A 22,263-nucleotide genomic window follows, 5' to 3' on the forward strand; every position below is an offset into this window, starting at 1 on the left:
CAAAGTGAGCCCCCGAGAACGTGCTTCAGCATCTGGGCGGCCCTGGGCGGGGACCGCACCGCAGGACCCGTGCCTGAGGCCACACTGCAAGTCTCTCCGTGGGCAGCGTCCTCTCCAGGGGACCGGCTGTTCCAAACCGTGTTCTCGCGCGGGGCCCAGATGGCACCTCCCGCGATCTGACACTTCATCCGTGGAGGTGCCGCACGTGAGGCCACAAACACCGGGAAGAGCTCACAACCGCCCACAGACCAGCAGCCGCGCGCCCATCACCCGCTTTTAACGAGGAGGCGGTGCAAACGCACGTGCAAACAACCCCTGCAGGCCAGACCCCAGCCCCATCCACAGCTCACACTGCCGAGGGGCGGCTTGTTGCCTCTGCCCCAGAGACTGTGGCCACTGGCCACATTTCTCAGCCTCACCTGGAGCCTCCCGAGATCAGTGACATGTTTCTTGGAGGTTTCCTGACCCCAGACGAAGCCCGGGATACCACGGGAGACCCTGGCGACCCCCCACCCCACTCCCACTCTGGGTGGTGCAGGCACCAGGCCCAGCTCCTGCTCGGTCGCAAGGTGTCTTTCCGTGCGCGCACAACAAGCATCTTGTCCTTCAAGGACGAGAGCTGCCTGCCCCCAGGACGCCTGGGGTCTGCAGGGCCCACAGTGCGGTCTGTGGGGCCCCTCGGTGGGGCTTTTCCTGCTGTGGCCAGGTCAGAGTTTTCTCTCTTGGCAGATTCTCAAGGAGAGCGAGGTTAGGCTCGATGGCTACGCAGAGGGTCTTGTTCGGGTCCTGCCCCTGGGAGCCCGGGTGGAGACTGCTGGGCTGTCCCCAGGGATGGCCGTCAGCCCGGTGGCTTTTCCGGAAGAGGCCCCTGTGCTCATGGGTTTATAATAAAACCGCTGGAGCTTCTTTCGGGAACGTAGCGACGCCCCAGAAAGGCCGCTTGTCACGCGGGACACGGAGTTGCGTGTCAGCCCCGCTCCGGACAGTTTCCTCTCTCATACCCAGAGCTCAGGGGCGTTGTAAGAAGCCTGCCCCGTGGGTGGCTGTTAGGGAAGGATGCACCTCCGGTCTGGGAACCCCCGAGCCCCACGTTGGGAGTGGCTGGCCTGCCTCTGGAGAGGGGTCCGTCCTACGGCCCGTCCTCTCTGGGGGCGGGTGAGAGGTCAAGAATCAGGGCCCACGTTCTGTTTTCCTTTGGGGAATCAGAGCCTCCCATGAGCTAAGGAAGCAGGAGTTCAAGGAGTTTGGGAAGCTCTGGTCTTGGTTGTGCTTCTCCAGAAATCCCTTCGGCCAGAGCCCTACCCCCGCCGGTGCCACCCGGAGCCCCTGTGGGGAGAGGGCCCTGCTGACTAGAGCTGGGGGCATCTTTGGAATCCGCGCCCCTCGGAGATGCCCATGGCACCCGCTCCTGGAGCAGAGGGATGGGGTTTCCTCACTTTTCCAAAAAAAGCTCAAGAGAGCTTGGGCCTAGCTGGGCCTCTCGGCGGATCCCGGGACAAACAGGAAAAGGAAAAGCAAGACGAAACCCAGCTTTTGGGCTTTAGTTCTGGTCGGAGAGAGGCTGGTGGGAGGACTCGGAATCTCTCCCTCGGGGACTCCGCCTTCCTGAGCGGCTACCGGCCAGGGCTCCCCAGGGCAGGGCTCGGCTGACACGTCTCCATCCTTTGAGGCAGGTCCCGCTGTCCCAGCTGGCCTACGGCCCGTCCTCAGCGCCTCAGGTCCTCTACAACCCCGCCCAGCAGATCCTGGCCTACACGGGCTTCTGCCCGGTGCCCCCGGCTGTCCCCACCTGCTCGTCGTACCCGCTGCCCCTCCAGGTAGGCCGAGCGTCTGCGGGCCGGAGCGGCGCTCACGTCCCAGGCAGCTGCCACGCAGGAAGTGCTGCTCGGGTGGGACACGGGGCTGGGGGGCTTGGGTTGAAGGAAAAGGGGGCGGGGGGTCTATGGCACCCCCTCCCGATTTAGACAATGGGGTGGTGCAGCTGGTGTGGACCAGCAAAGGGGGTGGGACGACTGAGGGATGTGTCGGGTGACCCCAGGCCCACACAGGACGTTCGGCGTCCCCGGGGGCATTTGGGGCAGCCTTTGCTCCACGTGGCCCTGGTGACCCAGCCAGCCACGTCTTTCGGGGCCTTGAGATTTTCTGACCCCTGACCAGGTCCCACACAAGTTGGCTGCAGTTTCCTGGCCAGAGCAACTGGGGATGTGCCAGCTGCCGGGCCCCTGTGACAGGGCAGAGTCACTGAGTAGAGCCGAGGGCTTGCCAGCGCCCACGAGAGCGGCAAGTGCACAGGCTTTACCCTAGTACAACTCTGGTGGCCTTGGGGCTGCTGTGGAAGGGGGCACGCGGGGGTGAAGCCTGTTCATAGAGCCGCGTCCCGCCCGACCAGCTGCCACTGTGGTGACCAGAACGTCCCCAGGTGTTGCCCCGTGTCCTCGGGGGGCAGAGGTGAGCACCTCTGGCCCGGACAGCTTGTCGGCCTCTGTTTTGGCGGGGGCGGGGTGGTGGCCTTGGCACGTTCTGTGGTCTGTGTCACTGACAACAGCCCCTGAGCAGTTCTGGGAAGTTCACGGGGTTAAGGTACCGGAGGGGCTGCGTCTCTGTGCGTGGGCGGGGGGGGGGGGGGTGCTCGGATCCCGGCCATTTGCTGTGAGGTCGCACATCTTCATCTGCTGCTCGGGGGCCCAGCGCCTGAGGAGTGATGTTGACGGGACGTGAGGCCTTTTCAGGGCCAGCGGCTGTTTAGGACAGGTGTGTGTATCCACCAGCTCGGGGACAGAGGCGGCGGCCAGACTTGAGGAGGGGCTGAGGGGAGCGTGGTGCCCATCTCCGCGGCCCCTCATGACGCAGAGGAACCTGCAGACTCGGCCCAGCTGGCCGCCCGGGGCTGCGGCACAACCCCGGCCAGCGAGGTCCGCGGTGGCCTCCCCAGGCCCGACAGCTCGTGGGGCTGGAAGCGGGTGTGGGGTCTCTGGGCCCCGGGGCGCAGCGGGTGTGGCGAGCTGAGAAAGCCTGCAGCCTCCGTCCTGCCCGGGACAGACCCGCTGGGCGAGAACTCAGGGACCGCTTTACCTCCCCGTGGAGTTGCAAGTCCTTCCTCTCCGCGCCTGGCTCCTTCTGCTTGCCTTGAACGTGAAGCTGGTGGCTGTGTGCCCGGGGCTCCGGGGGCCTTGGAATTCCCAGAGGAGGACGTGGCACGGTGGCCTGGCCTGAGGGCGGTGCCACGTCTGTCTCCGAGGAGTGGTGGCCCACGGGCTGTGCCATGGGAGGCCTTCTCCTGCCGATGAGGGGCAACCCCGTAGCCATCCCACCAGCCCCGAGCAGGCGCCCTGGCCACACGGGGACCCGCAGGCTGAGTCCTGAGTCAGGGAGGGGCCTGGCTCGAGAGTCCTCCCATTTCTAAGACACGGAAGGGAATTATCCAAGCGTCGGGAGACGAGCTGGTTGCCAGTGACGCCCGGTGGCGCCGCTTCTCAGCGCGGGTACGTCAGCTTCCCCGACACGCAGGCGGCCATCCTGGGCAGCCCTCGTCTTCCCTGGAAGCGCCACCCGCGTCCCACCTCCGGGCCATCCTCCCTGGTCCCCATCACGGGAAGGACCACGTCATCTGGGTGTGGCCTGTGTCCTGGGGGCTGGACCCATGGCTGGTTGGCCACCTGTGGTCTCAAACACCAGCTTGGAAATGCACAGGCGCCGAGGAACGGGCCTGCTCCGCGGGCCGGCTGTCTCCCGTCCTCCCAGCGTCCACCCCGAGGCCCCACAGTCACGCCCGCACACGGGGACTCCAGGCAGCTCTGGGACGTGGCTAGGGGGCAGAGACGATCCCCGCAGGGCCCTTCCTCCTGGCTGAGCCCCGACATTTGGCTGGCTTGTCCCCGGCCTCCGCAAGCTTGGCCGCAGGGAGGCCCCGGGGAGGACGGCGCGCATCCTGGGCACCTGCTGCCCTGGATCCTGACCTGAGGCGCTGGCAGGCGTCCTGCTCCTGCGCCCTCAGGAGACAGGGCTGCAGCATGCGGGCACCGTCTCCCCTCCTTACCGCTGGTGCTGGTGAACAGATGGCTCTGTGCCGGTGTCGTATTCCAGCCTCATCCACCTTCGGGCCTCTGGCTCGTCACAAACAGCAGATGCTCCCACTTCTCCCTCCCAAGGGAGGCCCGGGCTCCCTCCACAAGGGCCTAATCAGCTTTTATCACCAGCACATGTAGGAGCGTAATTACATACACGTCAATAATCAGATTTCGAGGAGATGACAAATCAATGATGTTGTGTGTCTCGTCAGGAGGGAAACGACAGATTGACGTTTCTGACTCTGTTCCCATCGGAGGAGGAAAGGGATATTGCAACTGTTCTGTCCAGTCGTTAGCAGTGGAAAACACTCCCACATAATAGAGGGAGTGAGCAGCTCTTGGGGGCTGTTTTGAGCAGTTGGTCAAAAGAAAAATCACCTTAGAAGAAAACCCACCTTCCTATTCCCAGGGCCACCTGGTCAGGAAGTGCAGGAACAAGGACACTCCAAGGATTAACTCACATCCTGTAACTAAGGACCTTGCATCCTGTAACTAAGGACCTTGCGTCCTGTAACTAAGGACCTTGCATCCTGTAACTAAGAGGCTTTTTGTCTGCCCCCCGATGGGATTGCCTGTGTGGACAGAGCCTGGTTTCCTCCGTGATTCCTGGTGGTTTGCTCTGTGGTCCTTGGTGGTTTACTCCGTGGTCCGTGGTGGTTTACTCCGTGGTTCCTGGTGGTTTGCTCTGTGGTCCTTGCTGGTTTGCCATGTATTTCCAGCTGGATCCTCCTCTGTGGTTCCCACTGGTTTATTCCGTGGTCAGTGTGGTTTACTTCCTGGTTCTCTCAGCTGCTCATTTCCGGTAAAGAACTGACCACACACATGCCTGGTGGGAGCTGGGGACCCGCAGATCTGAGGGATGTTCTCTAGAGGTTTCCTTTGTCCCCTGAGGTCAGAAAGAAGTGTGAGTTTGAGAGAAAGAAAGCAATGGAGGTGGGCAGGGACCCAGGGCCCTTGGATCCCTAGAGCCCTGGCTTGTGAGGAAATTCTCTCTCAAAGCCCGAGGTCCGGGGTTCCTCGGGGGGAGGGGGCAGGCAGGCTGGCATCCCTGCGCCCTGGGCACCTGCTGAGCAGAGAGCAAGGAGCCACCTGGCCCCACCGAAGACCAGGGCCTGCACACACTCGCCTGTGTCCCATCACGGAAGGGGTTGCTTGCTGTATTTAATGTTGGTTTTAAGCAGGCATTTTTAACCTCTAGAAGTTAAAAAAAAACAAAAAGAAATTTAAGAGGTTGTTGGTGGGTGGAGGAAAACTGGAAATTTTATTAATTTAAAATCTGTGGCATGTCCCAACACTCTCTTTGCAGAATCACTTTTTGTGTCTATGTGTATTAATGTGGGTTCTCCAGAGAAACAGAACCAATAGCGTGTGTGCACATAGTAGACACAGGTAGAGATATAGTTATAGAAAGAGATGATACAGATATAGATATATAGAGGGAGAGAGTCCAAAATCTGCAGGGCAGTCCATAGGCTAGAGGTCCCAGGAAGAACAGATTTTGCAGTTTGAGTCTGGTCAGTTTGGAGGCAGAATTCCCTCTCCCTCGGGAACCTCAGTCTTCTCCTCTTCAGCTGATTGGACGAGGCCCACCCGCACCAGAGAGGGTGATCCGCTGGTCTACATGTTCATCATGGCTACAAAACACCCTCAAAATGACATCCAGGTGGTTTGAGCAAACATCTGGGCACCATAGTCTAGCCAAGTCGATGCGTAAAATTCGCCGTCACGCTATGTGGAAAACGTTGACGTCCTTGGTTTTTTCTGTAAGACATGAAGTGTTGAGTAAACCCAGGGCCCCAGGTGAGCTGGGCAGCCGTTTCCTTACACAGCGTTTGCATGGCCATGCATCCTGGTGTCAGGTGTCACCAGCCACCCTCCTGAATGTCAGGACCGGTGCCCACAGGCGAGAAGGGGGCCCAGCGGGGCTGAATCGGGACCTCCCTGCGGCCCCCTGAGAACGCACGCTGGTCAGGGAGCGGTTCCCACCAGGAGGGCCTGGGTCTGGGGGTTTGGGCCCGGGTGGGCTCTGAGGGGCGCCGGTGGCGCTGGGCGCGTCCCCGGGCGCCCGTGGGCTGAGGAGGCTTTCTCTGTTTGGTTGCAGCCCCCTGGCGGCTTCCCAGCCTCACCTGGCTCCGACCTCTCTCTGTCCGAGTGTGTGCAGCCTCCGTCCCAGCCCGGCTCCAGCTGCCGGCCGCCCCCCAACGCCCCCCCCATCTTCGCCCTCACCCACTTCCTCCCCGGGGAGAAGCCTCCGCCCTACGCGCCGTGATGCAGAGGGTGGAGATAGAAAACTAGTTTTTGGCTTGTTAGAAAACAGAGCAGCTTCTACGAACCCTGCTTCTGCGGCCAACCTCCTGGAGACGTCCGAGCCCTCCTCCCCTCCCTGGGCACATCCGGGCAAGGAGAGGCCGGACCGCGGCGGGGAGCGCTGGTGGCCGAGGCCACCTCACCCCGTGTGAGACCACACACCAAGCCATGCTAAAACTCCCGCCGGAGCAGCCTCGCTCTGCTGGCATCACTTACAAAACAGTTCCATTTTCCTCCTAATTCGTTATCACTATCATGATCAAGGGGAATGTGGCAGGTGCCCCCGTGTGAGGACCACTCTCGAGGAAATGTGCTGTGTTTGTACTTACATGGGTGTGTCCCCGGCGAGGGCAGGGTCGCCACCCTTAGCACGGCCCTCCTGGTACACATTCACTCGAGTGAAAACTTGTCCCAGCTCAAATATAAATGCTGTTTCCAAGGCCTGCGAGTGGTCTGAGGTCTGCGTGTGCTCTGTTCCAATCGCGTCCCGCAGCTGCATGTGTCCTGTGTACGGTGTCCAGGCCCCCGACTGTCAGCCTTCGTGGAGAATCCAGGGGAGCCTGGTCTGTTCTGCGGGACACCCCGTGTGGGCCCCCGCTTGCAGAGCAGGTGCCCCTAAGATGCAGCCTCTCCGCTGAGAGACCCCTGGAGGGGGGGACCTCTGTGGCCCAGTAGCCACAGCCTAGGAGAAGCCGTGCCCAGGACAGACCAATGGCTACCGACCGGGGCCCCACGTGCACCTGCCCACTGCCAGACACACCTGAGGAAGCAGGTGAGCGTGGCCTTGGAGCCAATCAAATCCTGGTCGAGAGACAGACCAGAGTCTGTCTCAGAGTTACAGAGTTACAGTCATGGATCTTTGGGGAAAAGAGATGGTGGAGGAGGGACAGGAGGGAGGAGAGGTGAGGGGAAGGGAGGAGGGAGGGAGGAGAGAGGGAGGGAGGCAAGAGGTTAGGTCTACACAAGACGCGGTCTCCTGCTCCCCCTGCCGGCTGGGAACGCAGTTCTGTCCAACAGACAGCATACTCCTAGCCTTCACATTCAGAAACACTTCTCGCTACATTTTCTGAGCATGTGGACCGTTTCCTTAGAGAGGAGGACACACGTGGATGCGTCTGGCCCCTTGGCCTAGGGAAGGCTATTTGTCACAGACGAGGCAGGAAGGACCTGGTCACTGGTCAGAATATCTGGATTGTTTTGGTCTCCCCCCCCCCGCCCCCCGCCAGTACCACAACGAGGGGAGTCACAGAATTCTTGGTTTCCTGGCACATGAAAGCGATGTTTACACCATCCTGCAGTCTGTTGCCAGTAGCATTATGTCTAAAGAAACAGTGCACAACCTTAATTAAAAACACTTCATTCCGAAAAAATACCAAAACAGTGACAAGAGTAACATCAAAGATCCCTGGTCACGAATCACCATACAAATATAATAATAATGAAAAAGTCTGAAATATCATGAGAATTATGAAAATGTGACACAGAGACACGAAGTGAGCAAACACTACTGGGAAAATGTGCTAACAGACTTGTTCTGCACAGGGCTGCCCCAAACCTCAATTTGTAAAAAAAAAAAAAAAAAAAAAGCAGTATTTGTAAAGCGAGATGTGACTGGGTTTTGTTAAACGTGGGCTCACAAGTCCAGTGTTTCCAGGCTGGCCTGATCCGATGGGCCCAGCGTGGCCCTGGCCTCCGTGGCCTGCGTGGCCAGGACATGGCCCCACCTCCTGTTGTCCTGGAACTTCAGCTCCAAAAGCCACGAGCACAGCGAGGTCACTCCTCATCAATTTGGAATTTTAGGTCAAACTCTTAAATGGCCAATCCTCCCTAATTGTTTGATTTGCTTTGGGCATATTGTAAAAAATAACAAAACTAGCAGAATTTAGGAGGAGTAATTCCATTGGCTGAGATGGAGCCCGTGGCCACTCTGAGAAGCAGCGTGAAGTTAGTTTTTGAAGCATCCTTTGTCTCCCTTTTAGCCCGATTCTGACCCGATGGTCTGGCTGTCCTTCCACCTGTCCGCCCCGTCACCAGACTCACTAGTCTGGGTCCCGGTTCCTCACGGCTTTGCTCGGTAGCCTCTGCGGCTAAGCTCTCCCTTTCGGGGCTTCGCCGTCACAGTGGCAGGCATTTGGGGCCTGGTGGGGGGTTCCTAGTGCGACCAGAGGACCAGTGTCCCTGTGCCCAAAGCGGGCTCTTGCAGGACGAGTCCAACTCAGCTCTGCGACTTGGGGAGACCATCTTTCACCAAAGAAACCTAGTTTGAACATCATGTAAAACAGTGTTGTATGAAAGGAGAATTCACGTGACTACTGTGTTCCCTGCCTGGATTGTGCGGAGAACAGGGACGACGGTTCTTATTTCTGAGGCTCGTAAGAACCAAATGGGTCTTGTTTTGCATAAGGAGGATGATCTCTTTCCTACGGAGGACCCTCTACAGCCCACTCGAGACCTCAGCTCTGCTGGAGGCCCAGCAGGCATCCCTGCGGCCTGGGTGCCAGGCAGGGGCAGGAAGGGGCCACCCGGGCGGCAGCTGGAGCCGGGTGACAGGACACGCTCCTGTATTCCCCCTAAACACAGCCAGTCCTCATCACAAAGGCAAAGAGGCAAACTCATTACTTTACAAAAGTTACGCCTATAAATTTAGGGACTTTCCATAAAATCTAAGAACGTAAGAGTCACTGAGATGCGTATTTATGTTGAGAATTATGTTAGGATATTAGCGCACAAGTCACAAACCGTCAGGTGACCAGAGTGGGGTGAGACCAGATCCCGGCTTCCCCGCTTCCAGCCTGCCTGCCGGTGCGGCAAAGCCCAGGCCTGGCTTCAGGCTCATCCGGGTGAAATCCACCAAGAGCGCCCTGTGTGGGGACTTGACGCCAAACCTGCCTTCCCAGCGCCATCACATCATCATCTGTTCATTTTGCTGCATGTCAGATAAGGTCCTGCCTGTCCCGTTTTCCCTCGCGGTGTCTGTTGGGAGACGCGAGCTCACTGGCACAGATTATGTCAACATTTACTGGGGACACCTGCGTGGACCCTACAGGCACTTAGGGTTCCGCGTGTGAGGCGCCCAGCCTGGCCTGGTCGGGGCCAGAGCCGCCCATCCGGCCGCCCTTCCCTGCATGCCCACCTGAATGCGTCAAAAGACGACACAAACCAAGCCGCGCAGTATTGGATGGACAAGCGTCCCTTCCAGCCAGGGAAACCTCAGTCTAGTCCGATGGGTTCTAGGAGGGATTTTTCCTTCTCTGGGTGACTTTCCAGTGGATCCTTGGTTTTATGTTCTTGGTGTTTTTGGTTCAGCATTCAAAGACACATGACATTGAAATGCCTGCAGCCGTGTTGCTTGGGAACGATCTCTGGCAGCAGGGCCGTGGTTCTGACCGTGGGCTTTGCCCTCTGCCTCTGCCAGGTCAGCCCCCCTATCGCAGCATGGAGACACCTTCACTTGTTTTATTCTTTCCACCTTTGTTGCTCCTGGAAATGTCGGTCAAGGTGGAGATACTGTCTGATCCCAGGACCCTCTGCGGCCCCCGGGCTAGAGCCTCTGGGGGGAGGACGTGCCCTCCCCCGTGCCTGTGCTGGCCCGGCTGCTGCTCCGTGGGGCTTCGGCGTCCTGCCCTGCAGGGGGCATTTAACCCAGCGCAGACCGTGCCAGGCAAAAGCGGGAGAGGAGAAAGGAACTGGGGCTGGGACTCGAACGGGACGTAGGGGCTGAGCCCCAGAGCCGCTCGCGTGGGCACTCGGCTCAGAGCTTCCAGAGGGAGGGGGCCCCGCGCTTGACCAGGACCCCTGCATCCACAAGGCTGGACCGTGCTCGAGACCAAGGAGGAAATTCTCTTTCCTCCACGTCTCTGGGCGCCCCGCCTACGGTTTCTGCACTCAGATGCGAGCCCCGGGACGGGGGCGTCCTGGAGACAGAAACCCCTCGTCCAGCAAAGGCACGAGGTGCCCGGCCTCCGCTTTCCTCACGTGACAGCAGGGCTCGAGGCTGCTGTCCGCTCGGTCCAAGGAGGGGAAACCAAACGGGGCCACCAGGCACGAAGGGCCGACTCCACGCCCAGCCCACACCCTGAGGGTCAGGACGTCCACCCGGCCCAATGACCCGCCTGGGGTCCCGCAGCAAGTCCCTCTTCTGCCCAGAGTTTAAGAACCATAGCATCCAACCAAGCCAGGGGTCCGTGGTCCGAGACGTCGATCCCCTCGGTGGCTCCCGGACCCACGAGCACCCGGGCCGGGAGGGACCTTGGCTCCGGGCTGCAGGGAGTGAAGCCGCAGCCCCTGGTGCCAGCAGGCCCCTGGCTGCCTTTGGAGCAAATGGCAGGGAAGCCGGTCGCAGGCCTGGACGCGGGATGACCTTCGACCTCCGAGCACAACCCAGGGTGGGGTCTGCAGGGCCGCAGGGTTTCCCCGGACTGTCCACACTCGTGTGGCCCGACCCACACTGTCTGCCCTGCTAGGTCGTTTCATCTCACCGAGAGCCGGGAGCTGATAAAAAATATTAAACTCCAAGGCCAACAATTTTGCTCTTGCCCACAAAAATGTCTTTATCCCTCACCCCAGCCACAAAGAATGTGAACAATTCAATTCCCAGCCTGGTGGTGGCTTCCAGGCACCCCCATCCCCAGGCCCCAGGACCCCCCAACTCCGGCTGGCCTCCGTGTGCGCTGGGCGCCGTTCCCTGGGGACCCCTCTCTGCCACGCCGTCCCCACAGCAGAACCCAGCCAGCTCCGCCTGCGTCCTGACGTGTGTGAGGCCTGGCCCTGCAGCTCTGATGGGCACCACCATGGGGTGGGTCTCGGTGGGGCCCCTCCCGCGGCCCCTCCCTCTGCTGAGCGACCCCGCCTCATCCGCAATCACAGACGGAGGCTGGTGCTCCGGGGGCCGGGCTGGAGGCTGGTTGGGTGCAAGGGGTCAGGGAGGCTGCTGTGATGGGAACAGGGTTCCCCGCTGCCATGGTGGAATGTTCCGGAACTGACAGTGGTGGTGTTGCACAGCCCTGTGAAGGTGCTGAAACCCGCTGAATCGCACACTGTTAGGGGGTGAACGTTATGGTATGTTACTGGACCTCATTGCAAAAACACTCAGGGCAGGGCCGGGGGATAGTACGTGCCTGGTTAATAAGAACAACCTTCTGGTCTGGTCCGAGCAGCCTGCGGTCACCCGCACTGCCCTGCCCTCCCCACTCCTGCCTTCTCAGTCCTTCTGCAGCCCGATTCCGCCACCTCTGGGTGTAGGGAGAGAACACAAAGCTGGCGGGAGCAAAGGTGCCCACTGGATTAAGGGGACGTGCCCAGCCGAGCATCGCCCAGCCCAGAGGAAAGGAGCCGGGGCAGGCCTCACTCTGTCAGCGGCTCTTGGGTGGCACCAGTTACATGCCTATTTCCCTTTCCCATTTGCTAAAACTTTTTAATTATGAAATTTAATACACGTGCAGAAAGCCTGCTGGAGACCAAGGTGTAACGTGGTGACTGTTTGCAAAGCGAGGCAGTCACCTGGCCCTGGGGCTGGCCCCCCCTCTGCCCGGCGCCCACCCTCCCGCTGTTCTGTCCTCTGTAGGGACAGGTGCCCGGCCTCCGCTGAGCTTCCTGCTTGTGAGATGCACGCGTGGGGTTCTGCCTCTGAGCCCAGGACCCGTGACTGCCCCTTTGGCTGTGGGCGGGCCTCGGCTGATCTCAGGGCTCCTGTGTGTATGCGGGGCCCCTGGCTTGGATTTGGGGCACATGGCAGACTTTGACTTTGGAGGACGATGCCCGGCCAGGGTCCGTGGGGTTGGCCCAGCGCAGCCTCAGCTGCGGACCTGGCGTCCCGTTGCTCCAACCCACCAAGATCTGGTCCTGCGCGATCCGAGAACCTTTCACAGCTGTGGGTGCAGGGGTTCCTCCTTGTAGTTTCTTCTCGTGGTGTCTGTGCCCCGCATTTCCTCCTTGTTGATGAAGTGGGGCCCCTTGGACAGACAAATTGCCCGCTGGTGTTTCCTGTTCTGTCCAGCGCCCGCCTGGTCTTCTGCCCGTTCTTCCGTTGGGTCATTACTTTCTCTCACTGATTTGCAGGAAGAACTCGTTCTCCCTTCTGGGTTAACACGTTAGCAGGTTCATGTGGTTCCCAGTATCTTCTGAGCTGGTCTTGTCACCCTCTTTATGTTACCTTGGTGAACAGATGTTCTTGATGTATCTACTGATGGATATGCTTGTTTATTTTTAATAGACTTTATTTTTTATAGCAGGTTTAGATTCACAGCAAAATGGAGAGGAAGGGACAAAGTTCCCGCAGGCCCCCTGCCCCACGCAGGTGCAGCCTTCCCCATCATCACCATCCCCCACCCGAGGGGCCGTTCGTTACCATCCATGAACCTACACTGACAGGTCCCCGTCACCCAGAGCCCGTCGTTTATATTCGGGTCACTCAGTGTTGTATATTGTGTGGATTTGGACAAATGTTTAATGTCCCGTAGCCACCATTTCTGTCTCATACAGAGTGCCTTCACTGCCCTAGAAATCCCCCATGCTCCATGCACTCATGCCTCCTCCCCTAAACCTTGTTAACCGCTGGCCTTTTTATTGTACTATCTCCATAGTTTTGTCTTTTCCTGAATGTCATATAGTTGGAATCAAACACTGCGTAGCCTTTTCAGATCGGCTCCTTTCACTTAGCAATATGCATTTAAGTTTCTTCTATGTCTTCTCATGACTCGATAGCTCATTCTTTTTATCACTGACTAATGGTCTGTTGTCTGAGTGTAACACAGTTTGTTTATCCATTCACCTACTGAAGGGCATCTTAGTTGCTTCCAAGTTTTGGTAATTATGAATAAAGTTGCTATAAACATTTGTGTGTACATTTTTATGTGGACATTAGTTTTCAGTGCCTTTGGGGAAGCACCCAGGAGCACGATTGCTGGATCGTGTGGCGAGAGTATGTTCAGTTTTGTAAGAAACTGTCTTCCACGGTGGCCGCAAGATCCTGCACTCCCACCAGCGATGCCGAGAGTTCCTGCGGCTCCGCATCCTCACCAGCACTTGGTGTTGCCTGTGCTCTGGATTCTGGCTGTTCTAATAGGTGTGCCGTGGCATCTTACTATTGTTTTAATTTGCGTTCGCCCTGATGACATATGACATACGAGCACGTTTTCATGTGCTTATTTGCTATCTGTGTGTCTTTGGTGAGGTGTCTGTTAAGGTCTTTGATCCATTTTTTAATTGGGTGGTTTATTTTCTTATAGTTGAGCTTTAAGAGTTCTTTGTATATTTGGGGTAACAGTGCTTCATCAGATATGTCTTCTGCAAATTTATTCTTCATCTGTGGCTTGTTTCTTCATTCCCTTGATGGTGCCTTTGCGGAGCAGAAATTTTTCATTTTAATGAAGCCCAACTTATGCATTATTTCTGTCATGGATTTTGCCTTTGGTGTTGTATCTAAAAGATTATCCCAAATCCAAGGCCATCTAGATTTTCTCCCGTGCTGTCTTCTGCGAGTTTTATAGTTTTGTGTTTTACTTTAGATCTGTGATCCATTTTGAGCTGACTTTGTGAAGGGTGTGAGGTCTGTGTCTGGATTCGTTTATTTGCACGTGGGGTCCAGGTGTTCCAGCCTTACTTGTGAGGAGACTGCCTTTGCTCCATTGTGTTACCTTTGATCCTTTGTCGAAGATCAGGTGACTCTACTTTTGTGGGTCTGTTTCTGGGCTCTCTGTTCTGCTCATTTATCTCTTTGTTTATTCTTTTGGCAACACTAGGCTGTACTGACCGCTGTAGCTTCATAGCAAGACTTGAAGTCGGGTAGCTTCCTCCAACTTTGTTTTCTTGAAGTTCTTAATTTTAATGCAGCCCAATTTTTAAATATTTTTCTTTATCATGAGAGAGTTTTGTTTTATTTTCTATTTTAAAGCAGTATTTCTTTACCCTAGTTCATGAAAATACTCTTCTATCACAGGGGTCAGCAAAGTTTCTCTGTGAAGGAACAGATAGTACATGGTTCAGGTTTTGAGGGTCCGTAGCTGTGAAGCCACCGCTCAGCCCTGCCACTGTAGCAGGAGAGAAGCTGTAGAGAATCATAAGTTAATGGGTGTGACCGTATGTCAATAAAGCTTTATTAACAAGAACAGGGGTGCATCACATTGGGCCCACAGCCTACAGTTTTACATTATCTTCTAAATGCTTCATAGATTACCTTTAGATTTAAATATATACTCTACATAGAGTTAATTTTTTTTGTCATGTGAACTGGGGTCAAATTTCCTATTTCTTTAATGCAGAGATTTCAACAGGGGTGACTTGCTCCAGGGGACGTGTGGCAGTGTCTGAAGATGCTTTGACTGTCTCAGGTGTGTGTGTCTATGTGTGTGTGTGTGTTGGGGGGTACTACTGGCAGCAAGGACAGAGGTTGCAGGCAGGCCGCCAGATGCCCTGACGGCACAGACCAGCCCTTCACACAAAAAACCGTTATCAATCAATCGATAGTATCTGAAAAACAAACAAAAGAATGAAATACAAACAAATGTTACAGCTCTTCTATTTAAAACAAAAAAAGCAAAACTCTGAGATCATCGCAGACCACAAGTGTCAGCAGCATAATCCACCTGAGCTCCTCCTTCCTGGCACACAGTCAGACCCATCCCAGCTCCATCACCGTGGCGCACAGTCAGACCCATCCCGGCTCCTCCTCCATGGAACACAGCCAGACCCATCCCAGCTCCATCTCCGTGGCGCACAGTCAGACCCATCCCGGCTCCATCTCCGTGGCGCACAGTCAGACCCATCCCGGCTCCGTCTCCGTGGCGCACAGTCAGGCCCGTCCCGGCTCCGTCTCCGTGGCGCACAGTCAGGCCCGTCCCGGCTCCGTCTCCGTGGCGCACAGTCAGGCCCGTCCCGGCTCCGTCTCCGTGGCGCACAGTCAGGCCCGTCCCGGCTCCGTCTCCGTGGCGCACAGTCAGGCCCGTCCCGGCTCCGTCTCCGTGGCGCACAGTCAGGCCCGTCCCGGCTCCGTCTCCGTGGCGCACAGTCAGGCCCGTCCCGGCTCCGTCTCCGTGGCGCACAGTCAGGCCCGTCCCGGCTCCGTCTCCGTGGCGCACAGTCAGGCCCGTCCCGGCTCCGTCTCCGTGGAGCACAGTCAGGCCCGTCCCGGCTCCGTCTCCGTGGCGCACAGTCAGACCCATCCCAGCTCCTCCTCCATGGCACATAGTCAGAGGACATGCAACTCTCTGTCTGCCCCAGCCTCGTGTGCAGTCTGGCCCGGACTGGGTAGCAGCAAGGACGCCAATCTGGCCAGCACAGCTGGGGAATGTCTTGCAGATTTTGGCTCTGCACTGGCCATAAACTTTTTCTTGGCAGTAGTTAGAATAACCCCTGGCGCCCAGTGGAAGTCTATGGAGACCACAGTAGGAAACAGATGTGGCCCTCACTCTCCCCGGACAGAAGATGAACCCAAGGTGGTCAGAAAGCCCCTGAGAGCTGGCCTCGACTCCGTGTGTCTGTAAGGCCAGAGTTTCCAGTCCCAGAGCTCAGCATGTGTCTTGTCTGCTCTCTGGCCATCCTGGCCTTTGTGAGGGGGTGGGGGCTGGCCTGGGGAGCATTCCTTAAGAACATTCCAGAGCCGCCTCCGGAGTAGACGAAAACCAGAGAGGATGGCGGGAATGCTGTGGTGACCGGGCTGAGAGCAGGCCCCAGGGTGGCTTTGGGCTCCTGAGGCCACATGGGGCCAGAGGGTGGGCAGCAGGGGGTCTCCTGGGGTCGTGGGCGGGACTGTGTGTCCCCCACTTCTCAGAGCTGTGCTCAGCGGCTCTGGGAGACCATGGGCGGCAGGTGGGACCCCTGCTCCCTGAGCTGACGGCACCCGTGCCTGGTCCTTCTCAGGAACTGGGCTCTCAGCCCCCAACGGACAGCCTGAGGCACGTCCTACAGCTCCAGGCCCCAGCCTGACCAGCTCAGCCCACCAGGCCAGCCCCCAACCCGGAGCTGGCACTTAGGCTGTGAGCCAGCCCACACGTCCACCCCGGTCACGGATGGAGGGGAGGGCTCCACGGTGCTGTGGGAAGAGGCTGGCCGGAGGTGGGCTTTTCACGAGGGCCCAGGCTCTCCGAGTGCCCTGACTGACCTCCCTGCCAGCCTTTCTGTGGAAATCACTTGAAGAACTCTCGGGCTAGTTTTCTGAAGTCCTGAGTCAGCAGAACTCTCACCACAGCCCACTGAGGTTTAGGGACGCCTGAAGGAGCGCACCGTGCCCACGGCTGGCCTGGCAGAGGAGGGGCCCAGACACATACATGCGTGCTCATGCACACACACAGTCACACACACACACACAGATACACACACACACGTGTACACACACACAGTCACACACACACACAGATACACACACAGAGACACACGGTTTGAGGCAGGCTGGGGAGCAGACAAGCGGGTTCAGGCTGGCAGGAGGACATGGGTGGCCATGGGAGGGGCCGACCCCGGCTGCACGTGCCAGCCCTGCTGGGCCCTGGGGCCTGAGTGCCTCTGCCTCTGGTGTCCTGGCCAGGTCACCTTGTACCTTCAGGCCTCAGTCTGGTCATCTTAGGTGAGCGTGGCCTGGGGGTCCCGCCTGCTGGGCATCTGTGGTGCCAACCCCTCCCCTGTGTCGTGGAGACCCCCCTTCCAGGGCACGCCAGCTGCCTCTGCCCACAGGTCCCCGGGGTCACTCCACTTGCCAGTCCCGCCAGGCAGGGGCCCCTACTGCCATCCTGGGGGCCAAACCCTCTCCTGCAGGACCGAGAGTGAGCTTCTCCTCCTGAGGTGCCATGGCCACTCTGCTTCACGTGGGCTCCGCACGTGGCTGGGCTGCGGTCTTCGGCTCCTGCCCTTCCTTCCGCCCCTGCTCGTCTCTGGGTCAGGTTGTGACTGTAAACTCACGCTCAGCAGCGGGGTGGGGGGAGCTGGGTGGGTGCAGAGACCCTGAAGCCGCTTTGAAGGATTAAAGCCATGAAGCTGAAATGGGGCCGTGGGACCCTGGGCTGCCTGCCTGCCTATCTCAGGACACACTTCAGGGTTTAGTATTTAAAAAAAGTAGAATCTCAGTCTTGGGGTGGAGGGAAGCCCCACCGGCTGCCGGAAACTCCCCCGGGACCCTCTGCTGCGACAGCGCCCACAGCCCCGGACGTGTTCGCTGCAGCTGCAAACCGCGGGCTTGCTCTCCCCCGTGGCCTGGGCTGGCGTCGTGGTGTCGTTACTGCCCCCCACGCTCCTGGAGCCAGAGCAAAAGGCCCGTGCGCTCGACCCCCGGCAGACCCAGCTCGCTCCACAACGAGCAGGTGCTTCCAGCGCTGTGCACGGCCTCTCGAAACGAGGAGACGGGAGAGCCGAGGCCGCGGGGAGTGGGTTTGCACAGGCGGCCGGCGGCGCTGACCTGCTGTGCCTGCCGTGGCCGCGCAGGCAGGAGACTGGCACCGCCGCTTCCCGGAGGGCGGCTCCTCCCCGTCATGGGGACGCCGGGCGGCAGGCGGAAGGGATGCCACCCGGACTTAAGGCCGATGGGCGTGGCGGGCCTCGCTCGGCCTCGGACCCCGCCACGGCCGCGCCGCTGGGCGCCAAGGGGCAGAAACTGCCGACACAGAGCTAGGAAGGTTCCGTAAACGTTTTATTTTTCCATAGTTTTAGGTCAGAGAGAAGCATCTGGTAATAAAAATAACAGAATTCTCTTCCCGGGTCCGCTCGGGCGGTGCTGAGTCCGCTATTTACACGTATGTTACACACGGGCAGGGAGGCCGTGAGGGGACCTGGCGGGCGAGGGTTCAGTGTCTCGGGCGGGGGTGCGGGTGCCTCCCGCCGTCCTTCCTGGTCTGGGAAGAAAGCCAAGGCGTACGTGGCTGCGCGGGTGGCCGGTGGCGGCAGAAGCCTAGGCTGCCGGCTCAGCTGGGGGGCAGGAGTGGGCCGTGATGTCGCTGTGCTTGTAGGTGGCCTCGTCCAGGTCCAGAACCTGCCGGTTGACCTCCAGCGTCATGCAGCCGCGGTAGAAGGCTGTGACCGGGGCCGAGGTCACTGGCACATCTGGGCCGCGGGGAAAGAACAAACACGTCTCAGGGGGTGAGCTGCCCGGCGTCTGGGGCCCGGGCTCCCCGCTCTGCGTCTCCGGCCTCCTTGAGGGCACGGTTTCCCTTCCCTGCGGAACCCCTCCCTCTGGCTCGGGCACACGCCCTAGGCAGGCGGTAAACCGTTGCCGCCAGGCTTGACGCTGCACCCCGACCCCCAGGAGCGCACACAGATAGATCAATTAAATGTTATCTTCTCGGCCCAAATGAGTCATGCCCAGGGCTTCCAGGCTCTCTCTCGTCCTCTTCAAAGCTCTGTTTATTAAAACTAAATGCACTTTGAGTCTGGCAGCCAAGACAGAGGTCCCGCTGTCTGCGGCAAGTGGACACCCGCCCTGAGTGGTGGGAGCAGACGGGGGCTTGTGTGAGGCCCTGGCCTCGCCCACCTGCCACCACTGTGCCCCGGTTACTTGTCTCCACCTGACCAGACACGAGCCCCGGATGCAGGAGGGGCCGGGGTCACTCTGTCTGCTGCCATGGCAACTGGACACCAGGCCTCAGGGGCGAGGCTGGCTGGGGCGCTGGGGCACCCGGCCCCCAGCGTGGCCCAGTGGGCTGAACCCTCCTCACTAGCCTTGCCCACGGTTGGGGGTGGGGCTCCTGGAGGGCGTGGGAGCCGGGGAGGGGACGCTTCAGGCCGATGCTTCCCCGCAAGCGTGTTCTCAGCCTGAACCCCACACACAACGGCAGGCCGGGGCCGACACCCAGCGAGGCACCCGATGCAGCCACGGGCCGGCTGCTTCCCTCTTCCTCTTAGTACAGAGCAGCCCGGTTCTGCTTGGGGCGAGCAAGTTGGGGCACCCTACCTGGCAGCCCCCCGACGAAGGTGAGCACGGAGCCCTGCAGGTGCCTCCCGAGGACGGCCAGCCTCTCCTGCAGCCCCGCTGGGCTCACTTCACTCTGGCCCTTGGTGCCGTCCACCTCCAGGGTGGCCCCGTCCTTGTTCACAGAGACGGTCACAACGTGCTCCTGGCCGTCGCAGACCTTGATCTCCATCAGAACCAGGGTGACGCTCTCCACGGCCAGGACGACCAGCTGCAGGGAGAAGCACGCCTAAGCAGGGGCGGGGTGGGCGGGGTGGCGGCCAAGAGCCCACGGGCCCTGCTGTCCTGCCCTGTCCTGCGGGCCTCCTGCGGGCAGGGTCGCCTGCGGCCGGGGCGTGACAGGGACACAGTCTCTACTCAGGTGAAGGAGGGGGCCACCTGGACCCTGTCCAACACGATGGAGGACGAACAAATAAAGCCACACACCCTCGGGCGGGAGTTGGGGGGAAACACGCTCCAGGAACGGGAACGCACATGCATTGGCCTGGGCAGAGGTGACCGTAGTCACCAGCATGTCCGTAGCCGGGACACAGGATAGGGCTGCCCCTCCACGTGGAGCTGCCACGAAGCACCACAGAGGGGCCAGGGCAGCAAACGCACACGCCAGGCAGAACACGCCTCTGACAACACGGGGCAGAGGCGCTGCGATGACCCATGGCCCTGCCCTCTCCTCCCTCCCTCTCCCCGCCCGGGAGGTGGTCTCAGCTGGGTTGGCCTCGGGGCTTGTCCCGAGTACCGGGACGGGGGAAAGCCGGCCTGGGCAGGGCGCGGACCCGCGCCCGTCAGCTTGCAGCCCCGCTAAGAGGGGAGTTGGGTGGCCCTCGTGGGCAGGCTGACTTGGTGAACACAGCCCTCTAGGACAGAGGTGAGAAAATCAACCTATTTCCGCCACCTCTTAGCTGTTCTCTGAGAAAACAGCAAGTCCGGTGGGCACGGTGTTGACGTGGTGTCGGGAGAGTCGGGAGAGGGGGACTGCGTGAAGGTGACGGGCGCGTGTCCAGGGGCGTGTGCCCAGAGCTCCGCCTGCGCCTCCAGGGGGCCGCATGACAAGGGTCTGGGGCGTGTTTGCACATCTTTTTCAAAAGGAAGATCTGATCTGTGAGCAAAATCCTTTGGCTTACATACGAGCAATTAATTCAAACTGCTACACCACTGAGCGGGTGGGAAAGTCTCCCCACCGCACAACTGGCTTTCGGGACCCCAACATCATTCCCGAGCCACGCGTGGCTGCTCGGACCCTGGTGAGAGACGGGGAGGGCGGGCTGGAACCTCGAGGGGCACGGTGTGGGCCGCAGCCGGGCTGGGCGCGGGGGGCAGCAGTTCATCCTCAGGCGGCGGCGAGTGGTACCTGCTTCTTGAGCCTCTTGGTGGAGTGGTAGTCGACCAGGGCCACGGAGAGGACCACGGCCTGGTCAGCGCCCACCAGCGCAAGCAGCAACCCCGTGTCGGCGGCGGGGCGGATCCGAGCCACGGCCTCGACTTCCCAGGCGGTCTCGGTCCCGACATCCGGCGATGTCCGAGCTGCGAAGAAGGCGGCACATCACAGGGCGCTCCAGACGGGGAGAGAGGCGGGGAGAGAGAGAGGCGGGAGGAGCAGGGCGGCGAGCTCAGCTCCCCCGCGGCCCCGGGCAGAAGAGGATGCTGGCAGCAGAGGAGGTGGGAAGTCGGTAACAGCCTCCCAGAACCCGCGGTTCGCGCCAACAGCTGGGAAGTGACGGGGGGCCAGGCAGCGGACTCAGGTCTGGGCCGCAGTCCAGAGGCCCCGGGCCGCCTGAGGACGGCCACGCTGCCCGCCCCCCCGAGCGCCGCTTCGCGTGACCACGGGCCACTTAGTCCCGCCGGGACCGCAGACGCGCCACTCGGGCCGTGCTCAGCCCCCGGGCGCCCCGACTCCCTCCCCGCAGGTCAGTTGAATGGGGGAGTGTCTCAGCCTTCGGCCCTCTGCACCTCACCTGTGGCCTTGTGCTGCCCCGCAAGCTGAAGGACTTTGAAAAATTAAAGACGCGGAGAAAACGGAAGCTTCCGCGAGCCCCGCTCAACAGCACATACGATCTTACATCCTGAGCTGCACTTTTCTACTGTTACAATCGACGCCTCCGTGGGTGAGGCTTTGTTCAGGTGTGTCAGACGGGCCGCAGTAGGTACCGAGTGTGGATTATAAACCATACGGCGCGTGTCATGTATACGACGCATCTGAATGAGTATACATGGTGCACGCCTCTTGCACAAACTGCTCCAAATCACTTGTGGTAGCAGAGCTGCATCCTGGTTCTCGGAGGGCAAACACCACCTCACGTTTCCTCCCCACGTTTGATCACCTGCTGCTGAAGAGGCCAGACAACCTCCACCCTCTTGGTTTTTAAGTGTTTCTACCTCGTGAGAATGTCAGGCATGGGCTGCTTAGGCAGAAGGATGGTGAGGCCACGTCTGCGAACGTTTGGGCTCGGACCTCACCGCGGGCCGGTCTCTCCCTGCAGTGGACCGTGGGCCCCTCGAATCGTGTGTGTGTCCCCATCCCGGAGGGGCCCGTTATGGTCAGTTCCCTGTTCACCGAACCGAATGCACACAGAATTGGAAAAAGGAACCACCCCCAACCCAGCCTTCTCCTCCGTTGCCAAGCTCCCCCTGCACCCCGGGAGTGGGCTCCCTGCTGAGCCCGACGGGTGAGGCCCGTGGGGTCTCTTGTCAGAAGCGTGCTTGAGGCACCAACGCCTCGGCTCCCCTGGGGGCGTTTTCTCGGGGGCGGGGTGGGGTCAGCCACACGGCCCTCACCGAGGGCTTCTCAGGCTTTGAGACCCAGTGAGTCCAGACCCACTGGGACCTGCTGCTGAGGACAGTATCTGTCATTCCCTGATGCGTCCTTTCTGTGTTGTAACGTGAGAACGTTGATGGTATAGTTGAAGACATATTAAAAACGCACAGAGTTCTAACTACCACTTGGCCTTTGTTGTCCCAGAACCTGAAGATCAAAGCCATGCAGCAAAAGCGGCGAGCGGACCACAG

The 22,263-nt window shown here is 59.5% G+C and overlaps 2 protein-coding genes across 7 annotated transcripts in view; one reads left to right on the top strand and one right to left on the bottom strand.

The window, feature by feature from the left end:
• The window catches only part of TMEM255B (transmembrane protein 255B), a 67,824-nt gene that overhangs the window by 25,057 nt on the left and 20,504 nt on the right, over nt 1–22,263 (top strand). For 3 of the 6 annotated variants that reach the window (XM_082365244.1, XM_082365241.1, XM_082365242.1), the window contains 2 exons: nt 1,674–1,817; nt 6,169–6,485. In XM_082365244.1, the coding sequence (XP_082221370.1) occupies nt 1,674–1,817; nt 6,169–6,336 (312 nt within the window). In that variant the 3' untranslated portion in view covers nt 6,337–6,485. Of the gene's footprint in view, nt 1–1,673; nt 1,818–6,168; nt 6,486–22,263 lie in introns of those variants that run through there. The other 3 variants (XM_082365243.1, XM_082365239.1, XM_082365240.1) reach the window with 1 other exon arrangement.
• Nucleotides 17,965–22,263, bottom strand: part of GAS6 (growth arrest specific 6) — a 33,890-nt gene continuing 29,591 nt past the window's right edge. The window contains exons 13-15 of the mRNA XM_082365237.1: nt 20,609–20,781; nt 19,243–19,471; nt 17,965–18,395 (exon numbers count right to left, since the gene is read on the bottom strand). Of these exons, the coding sequence (XP_082221363.1) occupies nt 18,244–18,395; nt 19,243–19,471; nt 20,609–20,781 (554 nt within the window). The 3' untranslated portion in view covers nt 17,965–18,243. The remainder of the gene's footprint in view (nt 18,396–19,242; nt 19,472–20,608; nt 20,782–22,263) is intronic.

This window comes from Balaenoptera borealis (genome assembly GCF_965194805.1).
Source record: "Balaenoptera borealis genome assembly, chromosome: 18".
Taxonomy (NCBI): Eukaryota; Metazoa; Chordata; class Mammalia; order Artiodactyla; family Balaenopteridae; genus Balaenoptera; species Balaenoptera borealis.